Source organism: Styela clava, chromosome 4 (assembly GCF_964204865.1).
Source record: "Styela clava chromosome 4, kaStyClav1.hap1.2, whole genome shotgun sequence".
Taxonomy (NCBI): domain Eukaryota; kingdom Metazoa; phylum Chordata; class Ascidiacea; order Stolidobranchia; family Styelidae; genus Styela; species Styela clava.
In genome coordinates this window covers 5,353,811-5,373,215 of record NC_135253.1, presented here as the reverse complement: position 1 = coordinate 5,373,215, position 19,405 = coordinate 5,353,811, and the positions used below count along the sequence as shown (strand labels likewise).

Sequence of the window (19,405 nt, the reverse complement as noted above, 5' to 3'; positions counted from 1 at the left end):
AGATATAGAGATTATTTTCTTTTGTTACAGGCGCAAAAAGGCAGGTACTACACGTAAAAAAGACGCCGAGTAGCAAGAGCGAGCGGAAAACGGTCGCGAAAGGCGACGAGAAATATGTGCATTGGAGCGTATCATGAAATACAATCTGTCGCTTGCAGTCTTATGGAGTGACGTCAGAGTTGCCTATCATGTTGTTTAATGTCATTGGTTGCACAGACTGTCTACACTAGCCATAGTCTCCCGACATGGTTCATTTTTCGCTCGCAAAGCCTTCGCCGAACGTCGACGGGGCGACGCCGATTTTGCCCCGGTTGCTCATTGTATATCGTATTCTCTCTTTTATCTTCCACTCGCTGCGTTTGTCTCCTTTGTTTTCTGTTTCTTTTACTAAATCATCGGGGCTAGCCCCGAAATTATGACGACACAATGCCAACGTTTCTTACAACAACGTGTTGACATATTCACGCATTCCTTCTCGTTCGTTGGTTGCTTGAAGAGTTGATAGTTTCCTCGCCTTCGTTTTTGTCGCTTGTTTCGCTATTTGAATCAGTTAGAGACCTTTAGTCCGTTTGCTTTCGATTTTCCACATTCCTTTTGAGCTCCTCACTTCTTCCCGGCTTCGCATTTCTTAGACTCAGACCTCATAATGAATAAGGTTGATGCACTACTTCGCACTCCGTTTTCGCAGCTGCCGCTGGAACAAAAATTAGAGGTACAACGTCTTAAGCCTTATCAACCAAAAAATTGTTCACTGGAACAATCCCATGACGGAGGAAAGCGTCGGCGTACATTCTGCGCAGAAACTTGGTATAAAAAACACGAATGGTTGTGTTACAGCGAGGACAAATATGCACTTTTTTGTTTTTATTGCCTACTTTTTGCTACCGCCCGTGACTCACGTTGGTGTAAATTTGGTTTTAGAGATCTTAAACATCTTTCCGAGCGTGCCAGGGATCATCAATCTTCTATGGTGGATCTGGACAATGCAGTAAAATACCGAACATTCGGAAATGTTAATATTGCAGCACAGTTGGATGAAGGACGCGCGGTTTCTATTCATCGGCACAACCAAAACGTCGAGAAAAACCGCCATGTTCTCGGTCGATTGATAGATGTTTTGAAGTTCATTGGTTGTCACGAGCTGTCCCTCCGTGGGCACGATGAACGGGCTGGCTCTTCTAATAGAGGGGTATTTTTGGATATGGTGGAATACACCGCATCCCTAGATACAGTATTGAGAGATCATCTTGAGAGATGCCGCAACTGTTTCGAAAGGGACATCTAAGGATATCCAAAATGATTTGCTCGACTCAATGTATAAAATTTATTTACTACATTTGGCTCTGGAAATTGAGAATTGCCACTTCCTTTCGATTCAGTCTGACGAGACAACTGACATCACGTGCGTTTCCCAACTGGCTGTGATTTTTTGGTTTGTGAAAGATGGTAAACCTACCGAGAGATTTCACAGCTTTGTACCAATCGTTGATCGCACGGCTTGCGGGATATCGGCTGTACTGAAAGAAGTGTTACAGCCTTACAACTCGAAGTCAAAATTGATAGCTCAAACTTATGACGGCGCGGCAGTCATGAGTGAGTCGAAACATGGTGTTCAAGTTTATATAAAAGAAGATTTTCCTCATGCGCATTTTTTACCTTGTTATGCACACCAATTTAACCTCGTTATTAAAAATTGATACCCCTCTTGTCCGTATATTTTTTGCAAATGTTTCGGGGTTTTCTTCATTTTTTTCCTTTTCGCCGAAGCGCTCTGACCTCCTTCGCCAGATATGTAGCCGCCGTCTCCCAGCTTGTGCACCAACACGTTGGAACTTCCAATCACGCGTGGTGCAGGGCGAGTCCGAAATTAGGTCTGAGCTCATTGAGTGTTTCAATGGCATTCAGAGCTCTCCGGTTTGGGACGAACGCTCTGTGAGGGAGGCGGCAGGTCTAAAGCGTCTGCTAGAAGATGGTGAGTTTTCATTTTTTCTCGCTTTTTTCTCCACAATATTCTATCACGTGGATGTATTATACGGCGCATTGCAGTCAAGGCTAATGGATGGAACGTCTGTGCAGTCGTGTATTTCAGACTTCTGCGATGCTGTGTCTCGTATCCGGGAAACAATAAAATACGACGACACGTGGAGTGCTTCTTTACGCCTCGGGCAAACAACGCAGCGTTTGATTTTGTCTGCAAAGGAATGCTGTGACATTCTGGTGAATCAAATAGGCGATCGTCTGCGCACTTGAACACCTTGCCGCGTTCTCTTTGATGAACCCCAAAAATTTTTCAAAATTTGCACGTCAATTTCCCATCCATTTGTTGGCTACTGTCTCCAAATTTTACCCCATGATAAACGTGGGTAAATTGGAAAGTGAATTGCGATGTATATACACCAATCAAACTTTTTTGAACATCATATCAACTTGCGCGCTCTATGGGTTCCTCATAGATAACACTCTAGTAACTACCTTTGCGGCGTCTGCAAAATTTCTGGACATCATTTTGACGACGCCTATTTCTTCCGCCGACGCAGAGCGAACATTCAGCACGCTAAAGCGTATTAAAACGTATCTCAGAAATACAATGAAGCAAGTTAGATTAAATTCCTTGGCTGTTTTATCCATTCACAGAGACGTTATTTCTGGGATACATGACTTTAATTAGCGCGTTATTGAGCCTTTTGCTTCCAAGAAACCGCGGCGTGTTGCATATATGTTCAAGCAGTAGGAGTCTAGCAGCATATATATCTATGAGTGAGCGACGCATGTCCTTATCTTTGCATTAACTTTCCTTTCTTCATAGTAACGTTTTGAACCTTATTTTAGGTTTTGTCTGCTTTCCCGAAGTTTCTGTTAATTTGTCATTGTATTTATCTGGGTAAATATTGCCTTTCCTTTTGAAAGAGGTTTCAAAATAAACTATGTCTATATTTATTAATCCCTTGACTTGGACCGGTTTTAAAGACACTTTCTTATCGTTAAAAATTGTCGATTTTGCCGATTGGTTGTTACCGATGGAATGGTTTTTATACTCATAAAATGATGGGAGAACTTACAGCGCTCATCCTGTCCCCTTAGGTGGGGGTGACTTGGTCCCGCAGTAGCTTGCCCCGGTTGTCAAAATGACCACGCGCCGCCACTGGACTATTCAATATTGTTGAAAATCCGAAAATCACTAATCATTCAAGTTAAAAGTTTCGAAACAGATATAGATAATGAGATACAAGTAATGGTTATCTGGCCGAAATACAGTGTGCGTTAAAATAACCCACTTGTGCGAGTGCGCGATATTACATCGCGCCATAGTATATATCTCGATATTCCCCATCGGCTAACATTTTAAAAATCATTTCCACTTTTAATAATAAAACACTATTTTCAAGTAATAGTTAAATCGTAAATATATGTTAAATCGTAGTAGTATATATTTACGGTTAAATAAATGTTCTCAATAACGCTGAATTTTTCGGAGTAAATATACGTCAGCCATCATCTTCGTAAATGAACCCTCCTAAATAAAATTCAGATATAGTGAGCGCCACGATTATTTTTTTTTATTTAATTATTTCAAGTTGAATATTTGTAAATAGGCACAAGTAATCCATAGATGTTTTTGTGCGTTATTTCTGAATTATCTAACTTGCTCTGCAGTGAGGCGATAATTTTTCTGCTCATCCTTGCGGAACCGAAGGCGAGGCGGGAAAGATCAAAAACTATTATTTTTGTTTTTAGTGGATGAATGTGAAGTTTGAGTACCGTATTATTTTGCAAATGTACGGTACCCTGTAGTCTGGTAGTAGTCAGGTGACAATAGTCTCAACACTGCAGCAGTATCCAGCTATCTATTTTCATTCTGTCATTTGTACTTTCCTGACTCTAAACTGCTGAACTGTCGCCAGAATTTTATTTTGAAGTGAGGGTATTTTGATGGTCATGTCATACCGTAATAATCCCCACTCAGCTACTAGCTGACTATGAATTTTTGAAATGATATACGGTAACTTACCGACTTTCCTCTCCCTCGGGATAAATATGTAAATCCTATCCATTCTCATAGATAACTACGAAACTACTTAGTATGTCTTTGAGCCATACCGGTACTCCTGTTCGTACTCCTTTACGGGAGATCAATGTAGCAGTGAATCAAACACCAAAAAATGAAATTTCCAAACTCACACCTTTTAAAGCTGGTCGGACGCCAAAAACTTCACCAGGACCTGCTTTGTTGCTTGCTATTCGTTTATCAGCAAAGAAAGAACTAATAAAAAATTGTCCATCACTGGAATACAAGGATATTGAAAATTGCGTTGAATCGAAATCGCCAAGCAATGTTATATATTTTCGGTAAGACGTGTACATTTAGGTAATTCGTTTTATGAAGAAATAATGGTATTTCAGTATTTCATGAATCACTGTTGCAGCTATCAAGATAAATATCCTATATACAGATATATCAATATGTTTTATCAACCTCTGTATATATGAATCGAATGGGATCTGTGATAACCGAATGAAATAGTAGAAAAATCAGGTCTTGCAAAACGTAACCGTTTGTATTATTTGATAATTTAAAATATGCCCAATCCAAATCATGCGCGATTTCCTGTTGCGCAGCTGCTAATTAATTTATAATATTAATTTAATGTTGCAGCAGTTGGATAGAAAATTCCACTGACCAATAATTTTACTAGCTTCTTACAAAAAGTTTATATAAATTAGTGGGAACTTGCTATCAACAGTAAACATTTTTAGTATGAACAACAGTTGCATGTAAGCTGAATACCATAGTAATTGCAATGAAAAACGCATTGATTACATGCATGTTATTTACTTACAAACCCAGGCACCAGTTGTACCAAATCTTTCAATGTTTGCTTATTTAGTTATTTTTAAGCCTTTTTTTTATTCATTTTTGGAAGGAATCTACTGTTATCTGAAACTGAACGTATCACAAAGACATGTGATAAGTGGGAGAATATTTTAATGGAGATTGAATCTGACGAGGATGTTAATGTAAAAATACATGATACAATTTTGGTGAGAAAATGTTTCCTTGAATAGTTGATGATTTGTATAACTCTCCCTTTTATTTAAGGACGTACGCACCAGAGAAGTTAGAAATATTTTTGTCTGAATGAAAAAAATTCCAATGTGTGACTTAATATATCTCCAACAGAGAACATAAGTAATTCTATTTAATCTTCTACTTTATATTGTAATTTTAACTGAAATAGCACTGTTCAGATTTGAATTTAATTGAAAAAAAAATTGACAGAAATACAAATGATGATATTACTAAATGATTCCTGATTCCATTCACCGAGTATATTACATATTTCTTTTTAGAAATATTAATTTGAAAAAAATTAATCTTTCACAAATTTATGTTCAGGGTGACATGAGAACAACTGTCGGTCAGGGAAGATTAATAATGCGAGAACGTTTTCATCAATTTAGTGGCCTGGTTGACAATTGTGAGTTTGGAACAAGCGAAAAACCAGTGACTTGTCAGGATTTGCAGGGATTTTGGGACATGATATATTTCCAGGTTTTTGTTTTCTACTGAATTAAATACCTCCTTATTTTAACATTATTATATTCCATGTTAATTTGGCAATGGTATCTGTAGGTAAGTCTTCCTTATTTGAACTGAATACTAAAATGACCCGTTGAATGGGCATTCAGTTTAAATTTCTTTATTATAAAAACAATAAGATTAAACCATTAATTGATTTTTTTTACAAAGCCCCTGTTGCTATAATTCGATTTGAAAATTAAAATATGATCCAAATTATTGTGAAGAATAATCATCAAATAGTCAACCAATTTAGTCAATAAGAGACCAATTCTGAAAAGATCAGCTGACAAACAAAATGAAAGCATCTGATCGATTTGAAATAAAAGCGATCTCATATAATTGAAATAAAACAGTAAAGTTTTTGGTGAAAAAAATAGGGCTTGAAAGGACTCCTTAGGTGAAAAGAGAATATTAGTAATAGCCTCATAGCTACTTCTTTCAACTTTATTACGAAACATTGAAATTGATTGAAAAAAGACAATTTTCCCATGAATAAAAACAAGTATTTATTGAAATTCTCCATAGGTCCACATTGTGTCCGATAATATTATATAGTATGTTAGCAAAGATAGATTTATAGCCAAAAAAGTTTGGTTGGAATTTATGTGGCTCATGGCAAACAATTCATTTTCAAGGTTGAAGACGTTGATGCAAAATTTGAATTATTGAATAAATGTCAGGCTGCTGACTGGGATTCAAATATTCTAGCTAAACCTGTATGCAAAAAAAACATCAAAAAAATTGTTAAAAGAAAGACCAACAAGAAAGGTAATGTGCGTCTGGATCAACGACTTTACTCCTTCTAACCCAGTGAAATAGGATGGTATAATTTTTGTGACATTACTATAAGATTTAAATTGGCATGTCAGTCGGTGTGAATGATCATTGATTTGAAACTGAGAATCTCTGGTGTGTTCAGTAAGGCAAGGATTTAAAATGATGAATAATAAAATTTTAACCCACTTAATCACTAATTCACCTCACGGCCACAAAGTTACAGAGACAAAAGATTGTCTTGTCCTTGCAGTTTCATAGTGATAATTACCGATGTGATGGAGGCCATGACATTTCTGTCAATTATAAGTATATTGAGATTGCTACAGTTTTATTAATATTTATTTATATTTTGACTAGTTGAGTGTAATTTGTTGTGAAGAGTAGAACTATGTGGATGAACAATGTTCTGAATGTTTAGTTCCATTGCTACATTTGTTCTTTATTCCATATCCGGTTTTCAGATGATTCAAAGAAGTCTGAAATTGCTAAGAAAAGAAGAGAGGATTTCGCCAAGAAACGAGCTGAAGCCAGGAAAAGACTTGCAGTTGCCAAAGCTGGAATGATGCAAGCACAACAACAAGAAAACACTGGCGATAATAATGCTAGACTAGAAAAGGAAAGAGTCACATTTGATGCTGGTTTCTTCAAGGTAGGTGATTTTATAAACTCAAGACTTTGAGGGTGTTCTGAGCAGTTTATCCAGCGTTGAGGTTATTACATAAACTGCTCATAATAACCCTCAAAAGTCTTGAATTTTTTATATATTGAAACATTATGTTTTTCTCTGAGGTATTGAGAATTCAAAAATCTATCCAAATATGAAATATATTATATTCCGAATTACATACACACATTTTCCTCCTTTTTATTACAGGTTGATAGTCCGCTTAAAAGCCCCCATCTCAAAGTTCAAACCCCTGCTGGTAAGAGACTAACACCTCATAGCACTAGCATGCAAAAGCAGACATGCACCCCAGGTAGTATAACAAAATCATTGTCATTGAATTCTGCTGCCAAGACATCTCCTTTAGTGCTGGAGAATTCTACCATGCAGAAAGGTGAAAACTTCAAAAAAATTAATAATTCTGCATCGAATTTGACTAAGCCTGAGATCTCAAAAAGGCTCGAATTTGTTGGCAACAACACTCGTACAGAGTTTTGTAAACCTGACGAAGACTGCATTGTGGAAATCTTGATGGATGATCCGGAACAAAGTTGCGAAGATTCTAAGTTGGATGTAGATGGCATGTTACCCGAGTCAGAAAATATAACCAACATTCATGTCGAAAATGTAGCAGCGTCACTAAATCACACAGAAAGTTTTGAAATCATTGAAAATATCGTCGATGGAAGTAATAATGATAACTGTGAGCAAAGCAGTTTGAAACCAGATCTTGATTCTCAAATTTGTGCAAATGTGCAGCCAGAATCACATGAAAAAATTAAACTGACTTTTACTACAGACAATGTGCATTGTGATGTAAATGAAGACAGTCCCACACCATCGCAACGTACTATAGAAGAAGCTTCTTCAGAAATTCCAGTGCCTGAGAAATTCTCACACTTTAATTCGCCACTCGCAAGTAATTTATCAGAAACGGATACCTTGTTAATTAGTATTTCACCACCAACACCTTTCTGTAATGCTTCTGAAAAACATAATAACGAAAACACATCCGACAATACTTCAAAATTTTCTATGCTTTCTGATACAAATGAGCAAGATGATGCGACCCAAGCTACTTTACATGACAATTCAACCAAGTCATGTCAAGAGGTGTCTATATCTCTACCCGATAATGATAACATGACGGTAATGAAGGAAATAGATCGAAAAGATATGTTAGACTCTTCAACTGCACAACCGGTTTTGTCCGGTGGGAACTTGTTTTCTCCTTTTCCACAAGATATAACAAGTGATAACGTGAATGAAGAAGCTTCAAATTTATCGATTTTTATTGACGAAGCGACTAAGAACATAGAGAAGATGTCAGAAATTTTATGTCCTATTGCTGAAACTCCATTAAGGCCACCACAGTTTGGTAAACATGCAGAATTCCTAGATTGCAGTAACAGGGTTGCTAATACTCCAGAAATTGCTACTCAACAGGACGTCAAGAATGAAATATCTCGTGAGTGTTATTCAAATTCTTTCCGATTTATATTGAACCACACTTAGTATTTCTGAAATGTCCATTGACGTCTGGTTTTCTGTTTCCTTATTTTCTTCTGAAACATCGAAATTCCTTTTTGTTGAGGAAAGCATATAGAGTGTCTTCTCTGTTAGGTTTCACAAATTGAATTTTTCATTCTCTGGTACAAAAATTTGTCTGATGTCATAACTAGTCCTGTGCACTTGAAATATATAATTCTGTGTTTGAGAGTCACAGAAGAGTAAAGCAAATCCAGTTATCGAAACCTTTAGGATTTAATGTTCTGAATTGTCCATCCTTAACCCTAATGTTCTGTAATATTTTTGTTGGGAATTTATACAATTGAAGTTTTTTTTCATATTTTGTTTTTTCTAGCTAACAAAGCAACTTTGCAGGCTGTTCTCTTGGAAACAATGGATAAAATGAAATTTCAAATGGAAACTTTGCAAAAACTAAATCTTAATTACTTGAGATCTCCAAACAAAGAATTGAAACAGGTTGATTTCCTATGAAACGAGTCAATCTTGAATTTCAGCTTCTGTAGATTTAAGGATGCAGCAGTTTCAATTACGGGAATGTGCATATCAATATTAAAGAGATTTTTAGTGAGAAATGAAGTCTTAAATAATACTTAATATCTTTGAGATTAGTCTTGGCACATCACATGTTAACAATTTTTTTGTTTTATTTATGATTTACTTTGGCTCTTGTAATTTATTCATTCAATTTCCAGCTTCAAATGAAGGTTGATTCTTTACAATCTGAGAAATGCATACTTCAAAAACAATTAGAAGATGAAAAGAATCTAAAAAAGGAAAACGAATCAGATCAGAATACATTAAGTGATTCTGACAATATCAGAAGACTGGTTTTCCAAACACAGGGTAAACAAAGAATTAGATGTACAATTAGAGCATATTTTTATATGCATAACATAACTTAATATCCAAGGAGGTGATTGAGATTATTTTATCAATACATTAGAATATATAAGTATAGAACATGGCAATACTTTATTGAATATCCAAGCTATATTAGATGAACACACAAAAAGGGTACTGCTGTAGTGTGTGTACTAGGTTAGGGTTGGGGCATAATTTTATTCAGGTTTTCTTTATTTTAGTCCTATTACGAGTTCGGGGACTGTCTGTGTTAGCCCAGTGAATATACCCTCTGCCCATAGTTTTTCAGTCCCTCTTACACAACTTGATGTAAAGTAGGCGAACAAAACTTTATATTGGTACACACACTTCTGGAGCGCCAAAAGTGATTGTCATTGAAAGAAAGATCTGTACTAGGATCTTTTACCATATCTATTGGAAATTGATATTCCACAACAGTTACTGTGCAATGTTTCTCAATTTGATATTTAGAATTTTTTTGTTTAAATCAAACCTTGATAATTCTCGCTATTCTAAATGCACAAACAAAAATGCTATTGAAAAGAATGCTCAGATCTGGAACTAGGATTTTTTTTAATGTGGTGTTATTAGTAATTGATATTTCAGTACAGTTACAACATATAATAATTTAATGTTACAGTTACAACTTACAATATAATGTTCATATTGAAACAATTTGTTCATAACATGGATTTTATTCGAATTATTCATTTTTCACAGATGAACTCAATCCAGAGGATGAGTCGAATGACATATTGTACAAGCCACATTATTTCAGATTGTTGGCAAGAGTGAAAGTACTTGAAACTGAATTGAAAGTGTTCAATGATTTACAACCGGATTTATTAGAAATAAAACCGAAAATAGTGAGCTTTTTAAAGTTTTTTTTCATTTCGGTCTGTAACAGTTTTCGTACGAAATGTAAATATTTTTTATGTAAATTTGTTTGAGGTAGGCTGTGGGCTCATCAAAGCCAAAAATATTACTGATAGTGAAGTTATAAGTGGTCACTGACAGTGACACACTATGAAGCACAAAGTTTAAAGTGCCATCTTTTTCAAATTCAATTTGTTAGACCAACACATATCAGAAACTTTGTAAAAAAGAAGATGACTTGAAACATTATAGTGATGCCGTGAAGAAACATGATGAAGATCTCAGGAAATCACTTGAAGATGACAATAAAGTGAACTTTTTATCACTTATATTTTGTTCTGATCGATTCTGATGATTGTTCTTGTTGTGACGTCCTTTCGAAGCAAGTCTCATTCATCGTTCGTCTATTGGGCCATTCAGCATTCCTGTCTAAATTTTGAAAAAAAGAAATTTATTCTTACATTTGCAGTATGTGTGTCAAATTTTACAAAGCTTAAATATTTTGAGTTCAAAACGAATTTTAGGATATTAACCTAATCAAATATAAGCAGCGTAAATTGTGTCTAGTTTTTCCAATCTTGTCCTTTGTGTTATAGGAATTGATAGTATCTAGAAAAACAATAGAAGAATTGAAGCTTGAACTTGATGCAGCGACTGAAAAACTTTTTGAAACGAAAAAATTAGCAGAAGAATATTCTTCAAGTTTAGAATCTGTTCAACATCAGTTTGATTCTATAAAAACTGAAAAAGATAAAGTGGATACTGCTTTAAGAGGATTGAGTAAAGGTGAATATTTTAAGAATTTTCTCATAAAAATAATTTTCAGATAACTCATCTTTGTTGGCATGTAAGATTAGCATTTTTTGGCCCTAATCAATATTTGTCAGTGGTGACTTAGGGTAGAAAAAAATATAAGAAAAGATCCATTACTTCATGCATTAGTATTTTTATGCTTTTGTGCTGGTAAATCAATCTTTGAACGCTAATAAGAAAGAAATTCTATCTCCTTGAATGGTCCAGTTAGACACCATAAGATTAGATGTGGATGGTAGTGCCTCTTAACGTTTTCTTACAGTAAATTTATTTTTCCTGCCTGCCCAGTCACATATGAGTGAGAAGAACTCGTTTGGGGGTAATTACCTCCATTTTTCTGATGCAATGTGTAGATGCTAACTGTGTGACAGCATCGAATGAATTGTTTTCTCTCTGCCCCCCTCTAGTGACCATTTTGTAGAAGATTGTTTGAATCCTTGTCAGGTTTAAGTTTTCAAATTTTTTCAGCAAATTTGGTAAGAAGAATTGGTCTCCTCAAAGTCTTCATAATTACGAACTTTCCATGAGTTTTTGTTTGAATGTATAGTCCAAATGTTTGTAATCTGCATATTTTATTATTTAATTGTGTTTCAAAATAATGTACGTTGTACTATTTCCAAAGAAAACACTTCACATGCGGAGGAAAATACTGTTTTGCAAGAAAAACTTGATACGCTGTCAAAGCAGCTTGAGGAACAAACTTTAAAATCTGAGTTTCTTGAAGGAAAACTAGGACATGTTGGAAAAGAAGTTGAATCTGCATTCACAGAATTCAATTCAGTTATCCAGGTAAAAAAAGCATTCTGTGAAAAAATAGTATCACAATAAGTAAAAATATGACATGAATTCAAATTTCTCTGTCATTATCTTTAACTGTTTTAATTAGGGGCAAGGACTTTGCTTTGGACAAACTGCCTTTAAAATATATTAACAAGTTTGTTCCAATGTTATTTGGGTTCTTCACTTTTCCTTATCTATAATCTATTTGCCCTAGGGTTAAAGGGTTAAGCTACCTACTTATTAAATCAGTATTCAATTTCGCAAGTATGGGAATATTAAGTAATTTTATTACTTTTATTCCACAGAAACGGGATGAATTTATTAAATGTCAACAAAAACAAGTTGAAGAGTTAACAGACACAAACAATAAACTTTGTCAAGATTGTAAATCTTTACAGGATAAGATTGAAACATTAGAGGTATGTATTATTTTCTATAACAGGGGCCAGCGTGCCGAATGCGGCCCACAAATCAAGTTTTTGGGGTCCTCGAATGACCTTATTTCAGTGCATAAAAACAAATTTATGTTGTAACAATGGCTGTTGAACAGTGTTTGCGTAATTAGCGTGTTAGTCAGGACATGTTAGCGTGTGTTTTTGTGTTGTTCACTTGCCGAACTTGCTTTCTGTTAGTTGTAAATATTAGTTCAAGTATTTTTAGTATTTTTCTTGTAGACAAAATGTAGAAATACAGTAAATTGGCAGTGTCTCAAGAATATCATGTCACACTTTCCCCATGTGTCCTACTCGTTCTACTTGTCTCACTTACTCTACATATCCCACTACTTGCTCCACGTATCCTACTTGTTCCAAGGTTGTGAAAATTGGTATATAGCGATTGAATTAAAGTATTGTATTTACTATTTATAAAAAAATATTTCCTGATAATTAAAAAATTTGAATGGCGGTACATGGATTCAGATATACCGATACCGCTTTTATTGCCAATGCCGGTACCGACAAGAGGAACGTGAAATTTTTGACATATTCATAAATTAGCATAAATTTGTTTGGTCGCACAAATGTCTTCGCAAAAGGTTTAATCATGCAGCAGAGAAAGTAGAAACTACAAATTTGTTTTCTTTTATTTCAGTATGTTGAAGAAGAAATGAGACTTGTACAAGAACAACTTTCAGAAACAGAACAATCTCTAGAAATTTCAAAAAATGAACAATCAAGACTTGACATCTTGACACAAGATTTGAAATCTGAAGTTGAAACTTTGAATAAAACTATTGAAAAACAGCAGTAAGGAACATTTTAAGTTGTTATATTAAATATAACAGTGCTTTGCTTTCCAACCTTTTTCAGTTCGCGACCCACTTTCATTGCTATTTTTTCTGTGCCAAACACAATGAGATGTTAATATATGAGAGAAGAAACAATGTATCCCCATGCATTTTACTAAAATACGAAACTAGATTTTGCATATTGGATATTATCGGATCAAGTCGGATAATGATGCGTAATTCTATCGTTACATTGTTATAATGTCACAATTTCACGATCTAATTGAAAACTGTGTGTAACTGTATTTGGAAATACTCATAATAATACCCATGGTGGGTCGTGGTTCGCAACCCCCTGAGTTGGGATGCACTGGAATATAAATTATTTCTAAATGTATCAAACACAACTATAAACCCATTATAAAGATTACTGATTATTTATAGTTATAGATCAGGACTTAATATGTATAAGACCTGCCACAGTGTAACTAAATTAGATTATGTCACATTTTCAAGTTTTTGAAGAAATCACATTTTTGTAATAGTTTGGTCCTATCAGCCAAAAATGGACATATGATATGACACAACATAACATACAGTCAAACCTAAAACTGGTACAACTTTGAAACCTAGACCAAAAGATGGCCCCATGCCCATAATGATGGAAGATCGAATATTTCATTTCGAAAAATTGCGTCATAAGCTACTTTGATTTGACGATATGTAAGGTGCCATACTGCCACTAATTATTATTTGGAAGAACCAGAATTTATTTGATTTGGCATTGGTGAGGTGCATGCGATTTGAACCTAATTAATATGTTTAATCTACGATTGGCAACACTGTGAGGTCAAGTCTTTGATCGCTAGGCTTTCGCGACATAATCCATTATATTCCTTTTCTATAAGATCGGAATATGGAAATCTTCAAGAAGAACTTGATGTTTCGAAAGCAGAAGCTCATTTTATGGTTCAACAACGTGAAGAAGAACTTGGATACGGAAACTCTGGAATGAAGCATATATTGACCATGATGCATGAACTACATTCTAGACTTTGTGGAATGATCAGACCGGAAATTGAGCATAAAAGTAAGGATTTAAGTCCCTAAGATAGTTTGAAGGTGATAGAATAGTTAATAAGGACTCAATACTGTTGCTTTTGCTGGTTAAAAATCTCAGGTGCGAAAAACAAGTCCACCACCTCACTCGGCTGTTTCCTGATTATGACTATTTGATCAAGTTTCGCCGATTCTTCCTCATAAATCTTCATAGTTTTAATAGTCCCTCAAAACTTTGCTCAGCAATGAGTTCTTAACATCTGATTCAGTGCATGTGACTGAAAAATAAATAATACTTACAGTTACAATACATAGTAGGCTTCTGCTTATTCATGGCTGCTTATGTAGATTTATGCTATACACCGTTATGTTCGACACCTAAATTTCCTCAGACGATACCTTCTGTTATTTGCATAGCATTGCATTGCACAACCGATATGAAAATTGTTAATATGAGTTGTATTTTCATGTAATTTCAATAATAACTTTTAACACTATCTTAGGTAAAAGTGACTACATGACTTGTCCTGATGATGTAATGATGACGCCATATGTTCGCCCACCAAAAGATTTGATTGTTGATACTGTTCTTCGCCCAAATGTAAGTACCATAGATATTATATTACTTTCCTGCAGCTTTATTCAAATTTGAGATATGATTTATACCCGATGGAAATTCAGTATTTCATTACATGTTGATTGATGATTCTTATGAATTAGTTTATTTTTTATACCAAAAATATGGCTTAAAGGAACTAAAAACATACCATAACCTAAACACAAGATCATGCAACAGAATTAGATAGTTGCAGATTACAGCCGCACTCAATTTAGCTGCGTTATTATACTCGTAACAGCTCGTAACTAATGCAGTGATACGAATGCAGTCCCTTGTCATTCGACAATAATCAGTGATTACAACACGATGAACAATAGTGTAATATTGACAAGATATAACCAAAGGAATTTGAAGTGTAGCACATGGATACAGAAATAACTTAACATGACAATTCTTATGTAGTGTTTTCACAAGATTACTGATACGCGTGATATAATTTTTTTTTTTTCGTCAATTTATACTCTTGTTGTAATGTCACAGGTGCCTCAAGACAACAAAAAACTAAAAGCTGACACACTTGATAATCAACCTACTTGTGAAAGGGATGCCATAAATGGGTGATATTACTTTATTCCGAATTTTCATTTTTATGGGTTTTCTAATCAAGTCTAATATTCACTTGAATGTGGTATTGGTAATTCTTGGCTCAGTTACTTAAACAAACATGAAAATATGTTTGTATTTTTTCAAAATGTATTCAACCATACTCAACTTTGTATGCACAGATAGATATTTTTAATTCAAGTGGATCTCAATTAATGATATCACTTAACTTACATGACGTTACGCCATTCTTAACAATATATTTTCAATACTTGTATAAAGGTCGCCTATCCCAAAGGATAAAGATTCCATTATAGCAAGGGTAGACGAAGGTGCTGAAGTATTTCAATCAATCATAAATGCATGTGCAGAAGTTCAACTTCAATTTCAGAAAGATATTGAAAATCTGGAATTCAGAAAGTAAATACCTTGCTTGCTTGTTATATATATACTATATAATGGGCACTCCCGTAGTGTATGTAACAGGTTAGGGTTGGGCCATAATTTTATTCCGATTTTTCTTTGTTTTAGGTATATTACGAGTTGGGAACTGTCTGTGTTAGCCAAGTGAATATATCCTGCCCATAGGTTTCAGTCCTTTTACACAACTTGATGTAAATTAGGCGAACAAAATTAGTTACCTCCATATTGGTACACATACTTCTAGAGCGCCATATAATGTACAATTTACACTAAAACTTGGCTCCAATTTTTGAATTCACTATTCTATTTCTACTTGCTCTCATATATGGTTTCTACTTTGAAAATATCATATTTTACTATGGCCAACAATAGCTTTTTGGGTGGATTGGTTAATCCTGAAATATGGGATCATTTTCAATTATATTTCTCAATTAGAATTAGTGATAGATTCAGGCAAGCTTAGCGTTAATCTCATTTAGCATTTGTTACCATAAGCCAGAGGTGACCAACCTGTCTTCAACTGAGATGAGATAAAAATTTGTGTAATATTGAGAGTGATTGATGGATAATGGAGTGACACAAAAATGGATGCGTACTAAATTTTTAACTGAGCATCAAAGTCCCAGATTCAAGTATTGAAAACACCAGAAACTCGGCTTGGTGATGGGTTGTATGGTCATTCTAAGGATTCTCTCGCTTTGACCAGGACTAGTTTACACTGCATTCTAGGTTGTGAAACTAAATATTTGTTTCATATCCGGGTCGTAAATCTCACTCAAAATCACGATTGACTGCCATTGGCATGTTGGCCAACCCTGCCTTTTTGCTTTCAATGAGATATCTGTACAAATATTGTTGAATGGTATTGTTCATGTGTTCATGTTGACAATATTTTTTTTTGTTATTTCTAGCTCTGTGCTTGTGAAACAGCTAGCATCAACGAAAGAAAAATTGTTTGATTTCAATAAAGAAGAGAATGAGCTCGAGCAAATGCTGAGAAAGAGAATAGAGAAGCTAATGAAAGAGGGAGAAGAGAAATCAAATAAAATTCAAGAAAACTCTGATCTTCTGAGAATGCTCTCTGATCAAAATATGGAACTTTCAAAATATAAAGTCAAATATGAGGTTGGTTTTATTTTGCATGCCCCTTTAACAGAATGAAATATGAGCAGAAAATTTTAATGCTTTTAGCCTAATTTTACTACTTTTTTCAACCATCTATTCTAGGCATCGTCTCAATGACAATGATAGTGTTCCTGCACCTTAGGCAGTCAAAATATCTGAATATTTATCTAATCAGTGGTGTTGAATCTTGTTACGGCCATCTTGGTTGTATTGTTATTAGGAATGTGCCAAGATTTGGATTCGAGATGAATCCATGGATTTATTGTACTTAGATTCGGATTTGACATCATTGAAGGAAATTTTTTTGACCTCTTCTCACAACTCTGAAAAAAAAAAAATTTTGACCAGAAAAAACTTTGGTGGTGTAAGCCACTGGCCAGTCTTCTTTGATTGTTTTTGAGAGTCAAGTTATTACTATTTTAAGCTTTCGAAATTTTTTTTTCCAATCTTGAAATTTTTGAACCCACTCAATTTTAAAATAACAATTTCAATAACTAAGACTTCAACTACACAACTCATATTTCATCAGTCATGCAGACCGTTTGAACATGTTGACTATGGGGTCCAAATGGGGTCTATTCTAAATGGAATTTTTATTTTCTGAATTACAGGAATTGTTTGGTGAATTCAAAACATCAAAGAGACATCGTCAAACTAAAAGAAGAAGTTCATCAGCTGGAAGTTTGAAATTTCTTTCGTAATTAAGCCTTTTTTTTTTTATTTGGTATGGGTTTTCATTTGTAGATGATAAAAGTATGGCTTAATGGCCTGTCCTTTGGTGGTGTTTTGTCTTTACTCTTCTTTCATTGTTATTAATTACCGCAACCATTTGTGGAATGTAGGATGACATGTTTTCTGCAATTGAATTCTAGGTACGTAGTGTGTGTACCAGGTTAGGGTTAGGCCATAATTTTATTTTGATTTTCCTTGCTTTAGTTCTATTACGAGTTGGGGACTGTCTGTGTTAACCGAGTGAATATACATACCCCTTGCCCATATATTTCAGTCCCTTTCACAACTTGATGTAAAGTAGGCGAACCAAATTAGTTACTTCCATGTTGTGTAAATAAATTATAGAGCATTATTTTTGACTGCCCTAATTGTGTGTGCTGATACCTTCTATTTTATATATTTTGACAACATTGATTATTTACAATCATTGCTTTTGTGTATGTCATAGGTTTGATGGTTGATAGTTTGCTTGATAATTTAAAATTGTTGCTTTGTGTGATTGCTACATTTGTCATAGTCATAGCTATTTGTTTTCTTCATTTTTTTTTCATTGGGTTTCTCTTGTGATCCAGTGATTTTTTGGAGACTATCTAACTTTGGGAAAAGGCGACCTTGCGGTTTTTTCTTCTAAAAAATTGTTTATGGTTCAAACCCCACCAGGTTGTCCATGTCTTTTGCAATTCTGAAAATAAAAAAATATTCTAGTGTGTCCAGTGGAGTGTTTTTACATCAGGTATATGTTCAGAGTGACGTTAAACAAGGTGTAATGTCATGGCCATAGTCCGATGTTAAATATGGAGAGAACTTTCTCACTCGCCCCTATAGTATGATAGTGGTTAAAGGGGGCAAGGGTATCTTCGTTTTTTTCATATTCGCAAGAATTCACTCTCGGGGGAACGTATTATTGCGACTATGGACTTCAACTGAAGGTTGCTGATCCTCGCTATAAATGACTCCGTTAGAATCTAATGAGGGTACGTGCCAAATTTTTCAAAATAATCTTGTCGCGTGCCACGCACAATTGTGGTATTGTAAATTAACTCCGTAAAACAAACAAATTGCAATAACAATACATGATAACGGATATCTATTTATTGAAACAATTTATTGTCCTGAAAAAAACTGCTGTTTTTGATATAAACGTGATATTTTAATGTATATCATAAATATTTCTTTATTTTACAAAACCGTTCGCGTGCCACGTTTTAGCGTTTGGCGTGCCAAATTTGGCACGCGTGCCTCGTGTTGTGCACCCCTGCGTTAGATAATTCGCACGGTGGTTGGAGTGAACAACGGTCGACGTGAAAATGGATCATTTCCCTGGATAATTGTTTCGTTTAACCATACTTTCCTCCGCTGGGGAAAATTTTTTGTATTACCCCCTTAGAATTAAAATTTTTGGTCTGAGAACCAAGGCCTGGCGTTTTTATTACCGTTTATATATATATTAAGGATAAACAATAGCGAGAGCAAGACAACGCAATAGAATACTTGGGGCATAAATGCATTGAAAAGCGGATTGTTCCACTTTGCTATGGGATGTTCACTGTCGGGCACTGTACGGCTATATAGTTTAGTTAAACAATAACCTTTGCATAAACATTTAAATAAATGAGTGTAAACGTGAAGGGCAAAGGTGACTGCGTGCAGAGGGAAGAAATATCTTTACCACCCGCAAGCCCTAGTCTAGTGACTTCTTTACCCGTCTTTTAATACGTGTTTTTCGTGTTTCTTGAAGCACCAACATTATTGCCAAAAGCGATTGGAATTTTGAGTAACCTTTTGCGTTACACC

General features: G+C 34.9%; 1 protein-coding gene across 2 annotated transcripts; it reads left to right on the top strand.

The window, feature by feature from the left end:
• Nucleotides 1-4,064: 4,064 nt before the first annotated feature.
• LOC120326417 (uncharacterized) lies at nucleotides 4,065-18,320 on the top strand. Of its 2 annotated transcripts, XM_039392703.2 has the most exons (20): nucleotides 4,065-4,347; nucleotides 4,923-5,040; nucleotides 5,396-5,551; nucleotides 6,217-6,349; nucleotides 6,820-7,007; nucleotides 7,233-8,490; nucleotides 8,887-9,008; nucleotides 9,245-9,395; nucleotides 10,134-10,279; nucleotides 10,489-10,599; nucleotides 10,886-11,075; nucleotides 11,725-11,891; nucleotides 12,188-12,301; nucleotides 12,975-13,129; nucleotides 14,019-14,200; nucleotides 14,673-14,770; nucleotides 15,269-15,345; nucleotides 15,614-15,751; nucleotides 16,666-16,879; nucleotides 17,491-18,320. In XM_039392703.2, the coding sequence occupies exons 1-20, from the start codon at nucleotides 4,082-4,084 to the stop codon at nucleotides 17,578-17,580; spliced, it is 4,074 nt and encodes a 1,357-aa protein (XP_039248637.2). In that variant the 5' UTR covers nucleotides 4,065-4,081; the 3' UTR covers nucleotides 17,581-18,320. The 2 variants fall into 2 exon arrangements, with proteins under 2 accessions (XP_039248637.2, XP_039248638.2); XM_039392704.2 differs by lacking the exon at nucleotides 10,489-10,599.
• The last annotated feature ends 1,085 nt before the right edge of the window (nucleotides 18,321-19,405 follow it).

Coding starts and splice junctions, on each gene's coding strand:
- LOC120326417 (XM_039392703.2), top strand. CDS start 4,082: ATGTCTTTGAGCCATACCGGTACTCCTGTTCGTACTCCTTTACGGGAG. Junction 15,752..16,665: donor GAAAATCTGGAATTCAGAAA/GTAAATACCTTG, acceptor TGTTATTTCTAG/CTCTGTGCTTGTGAAACAGC. Junction 16,880..17,490: donor AATATAAAGTCAAATATGAG/GTTGGTTTTATT, acceptor TCTGAATTACAG/GAATTGTTTGGTGAATTCAA.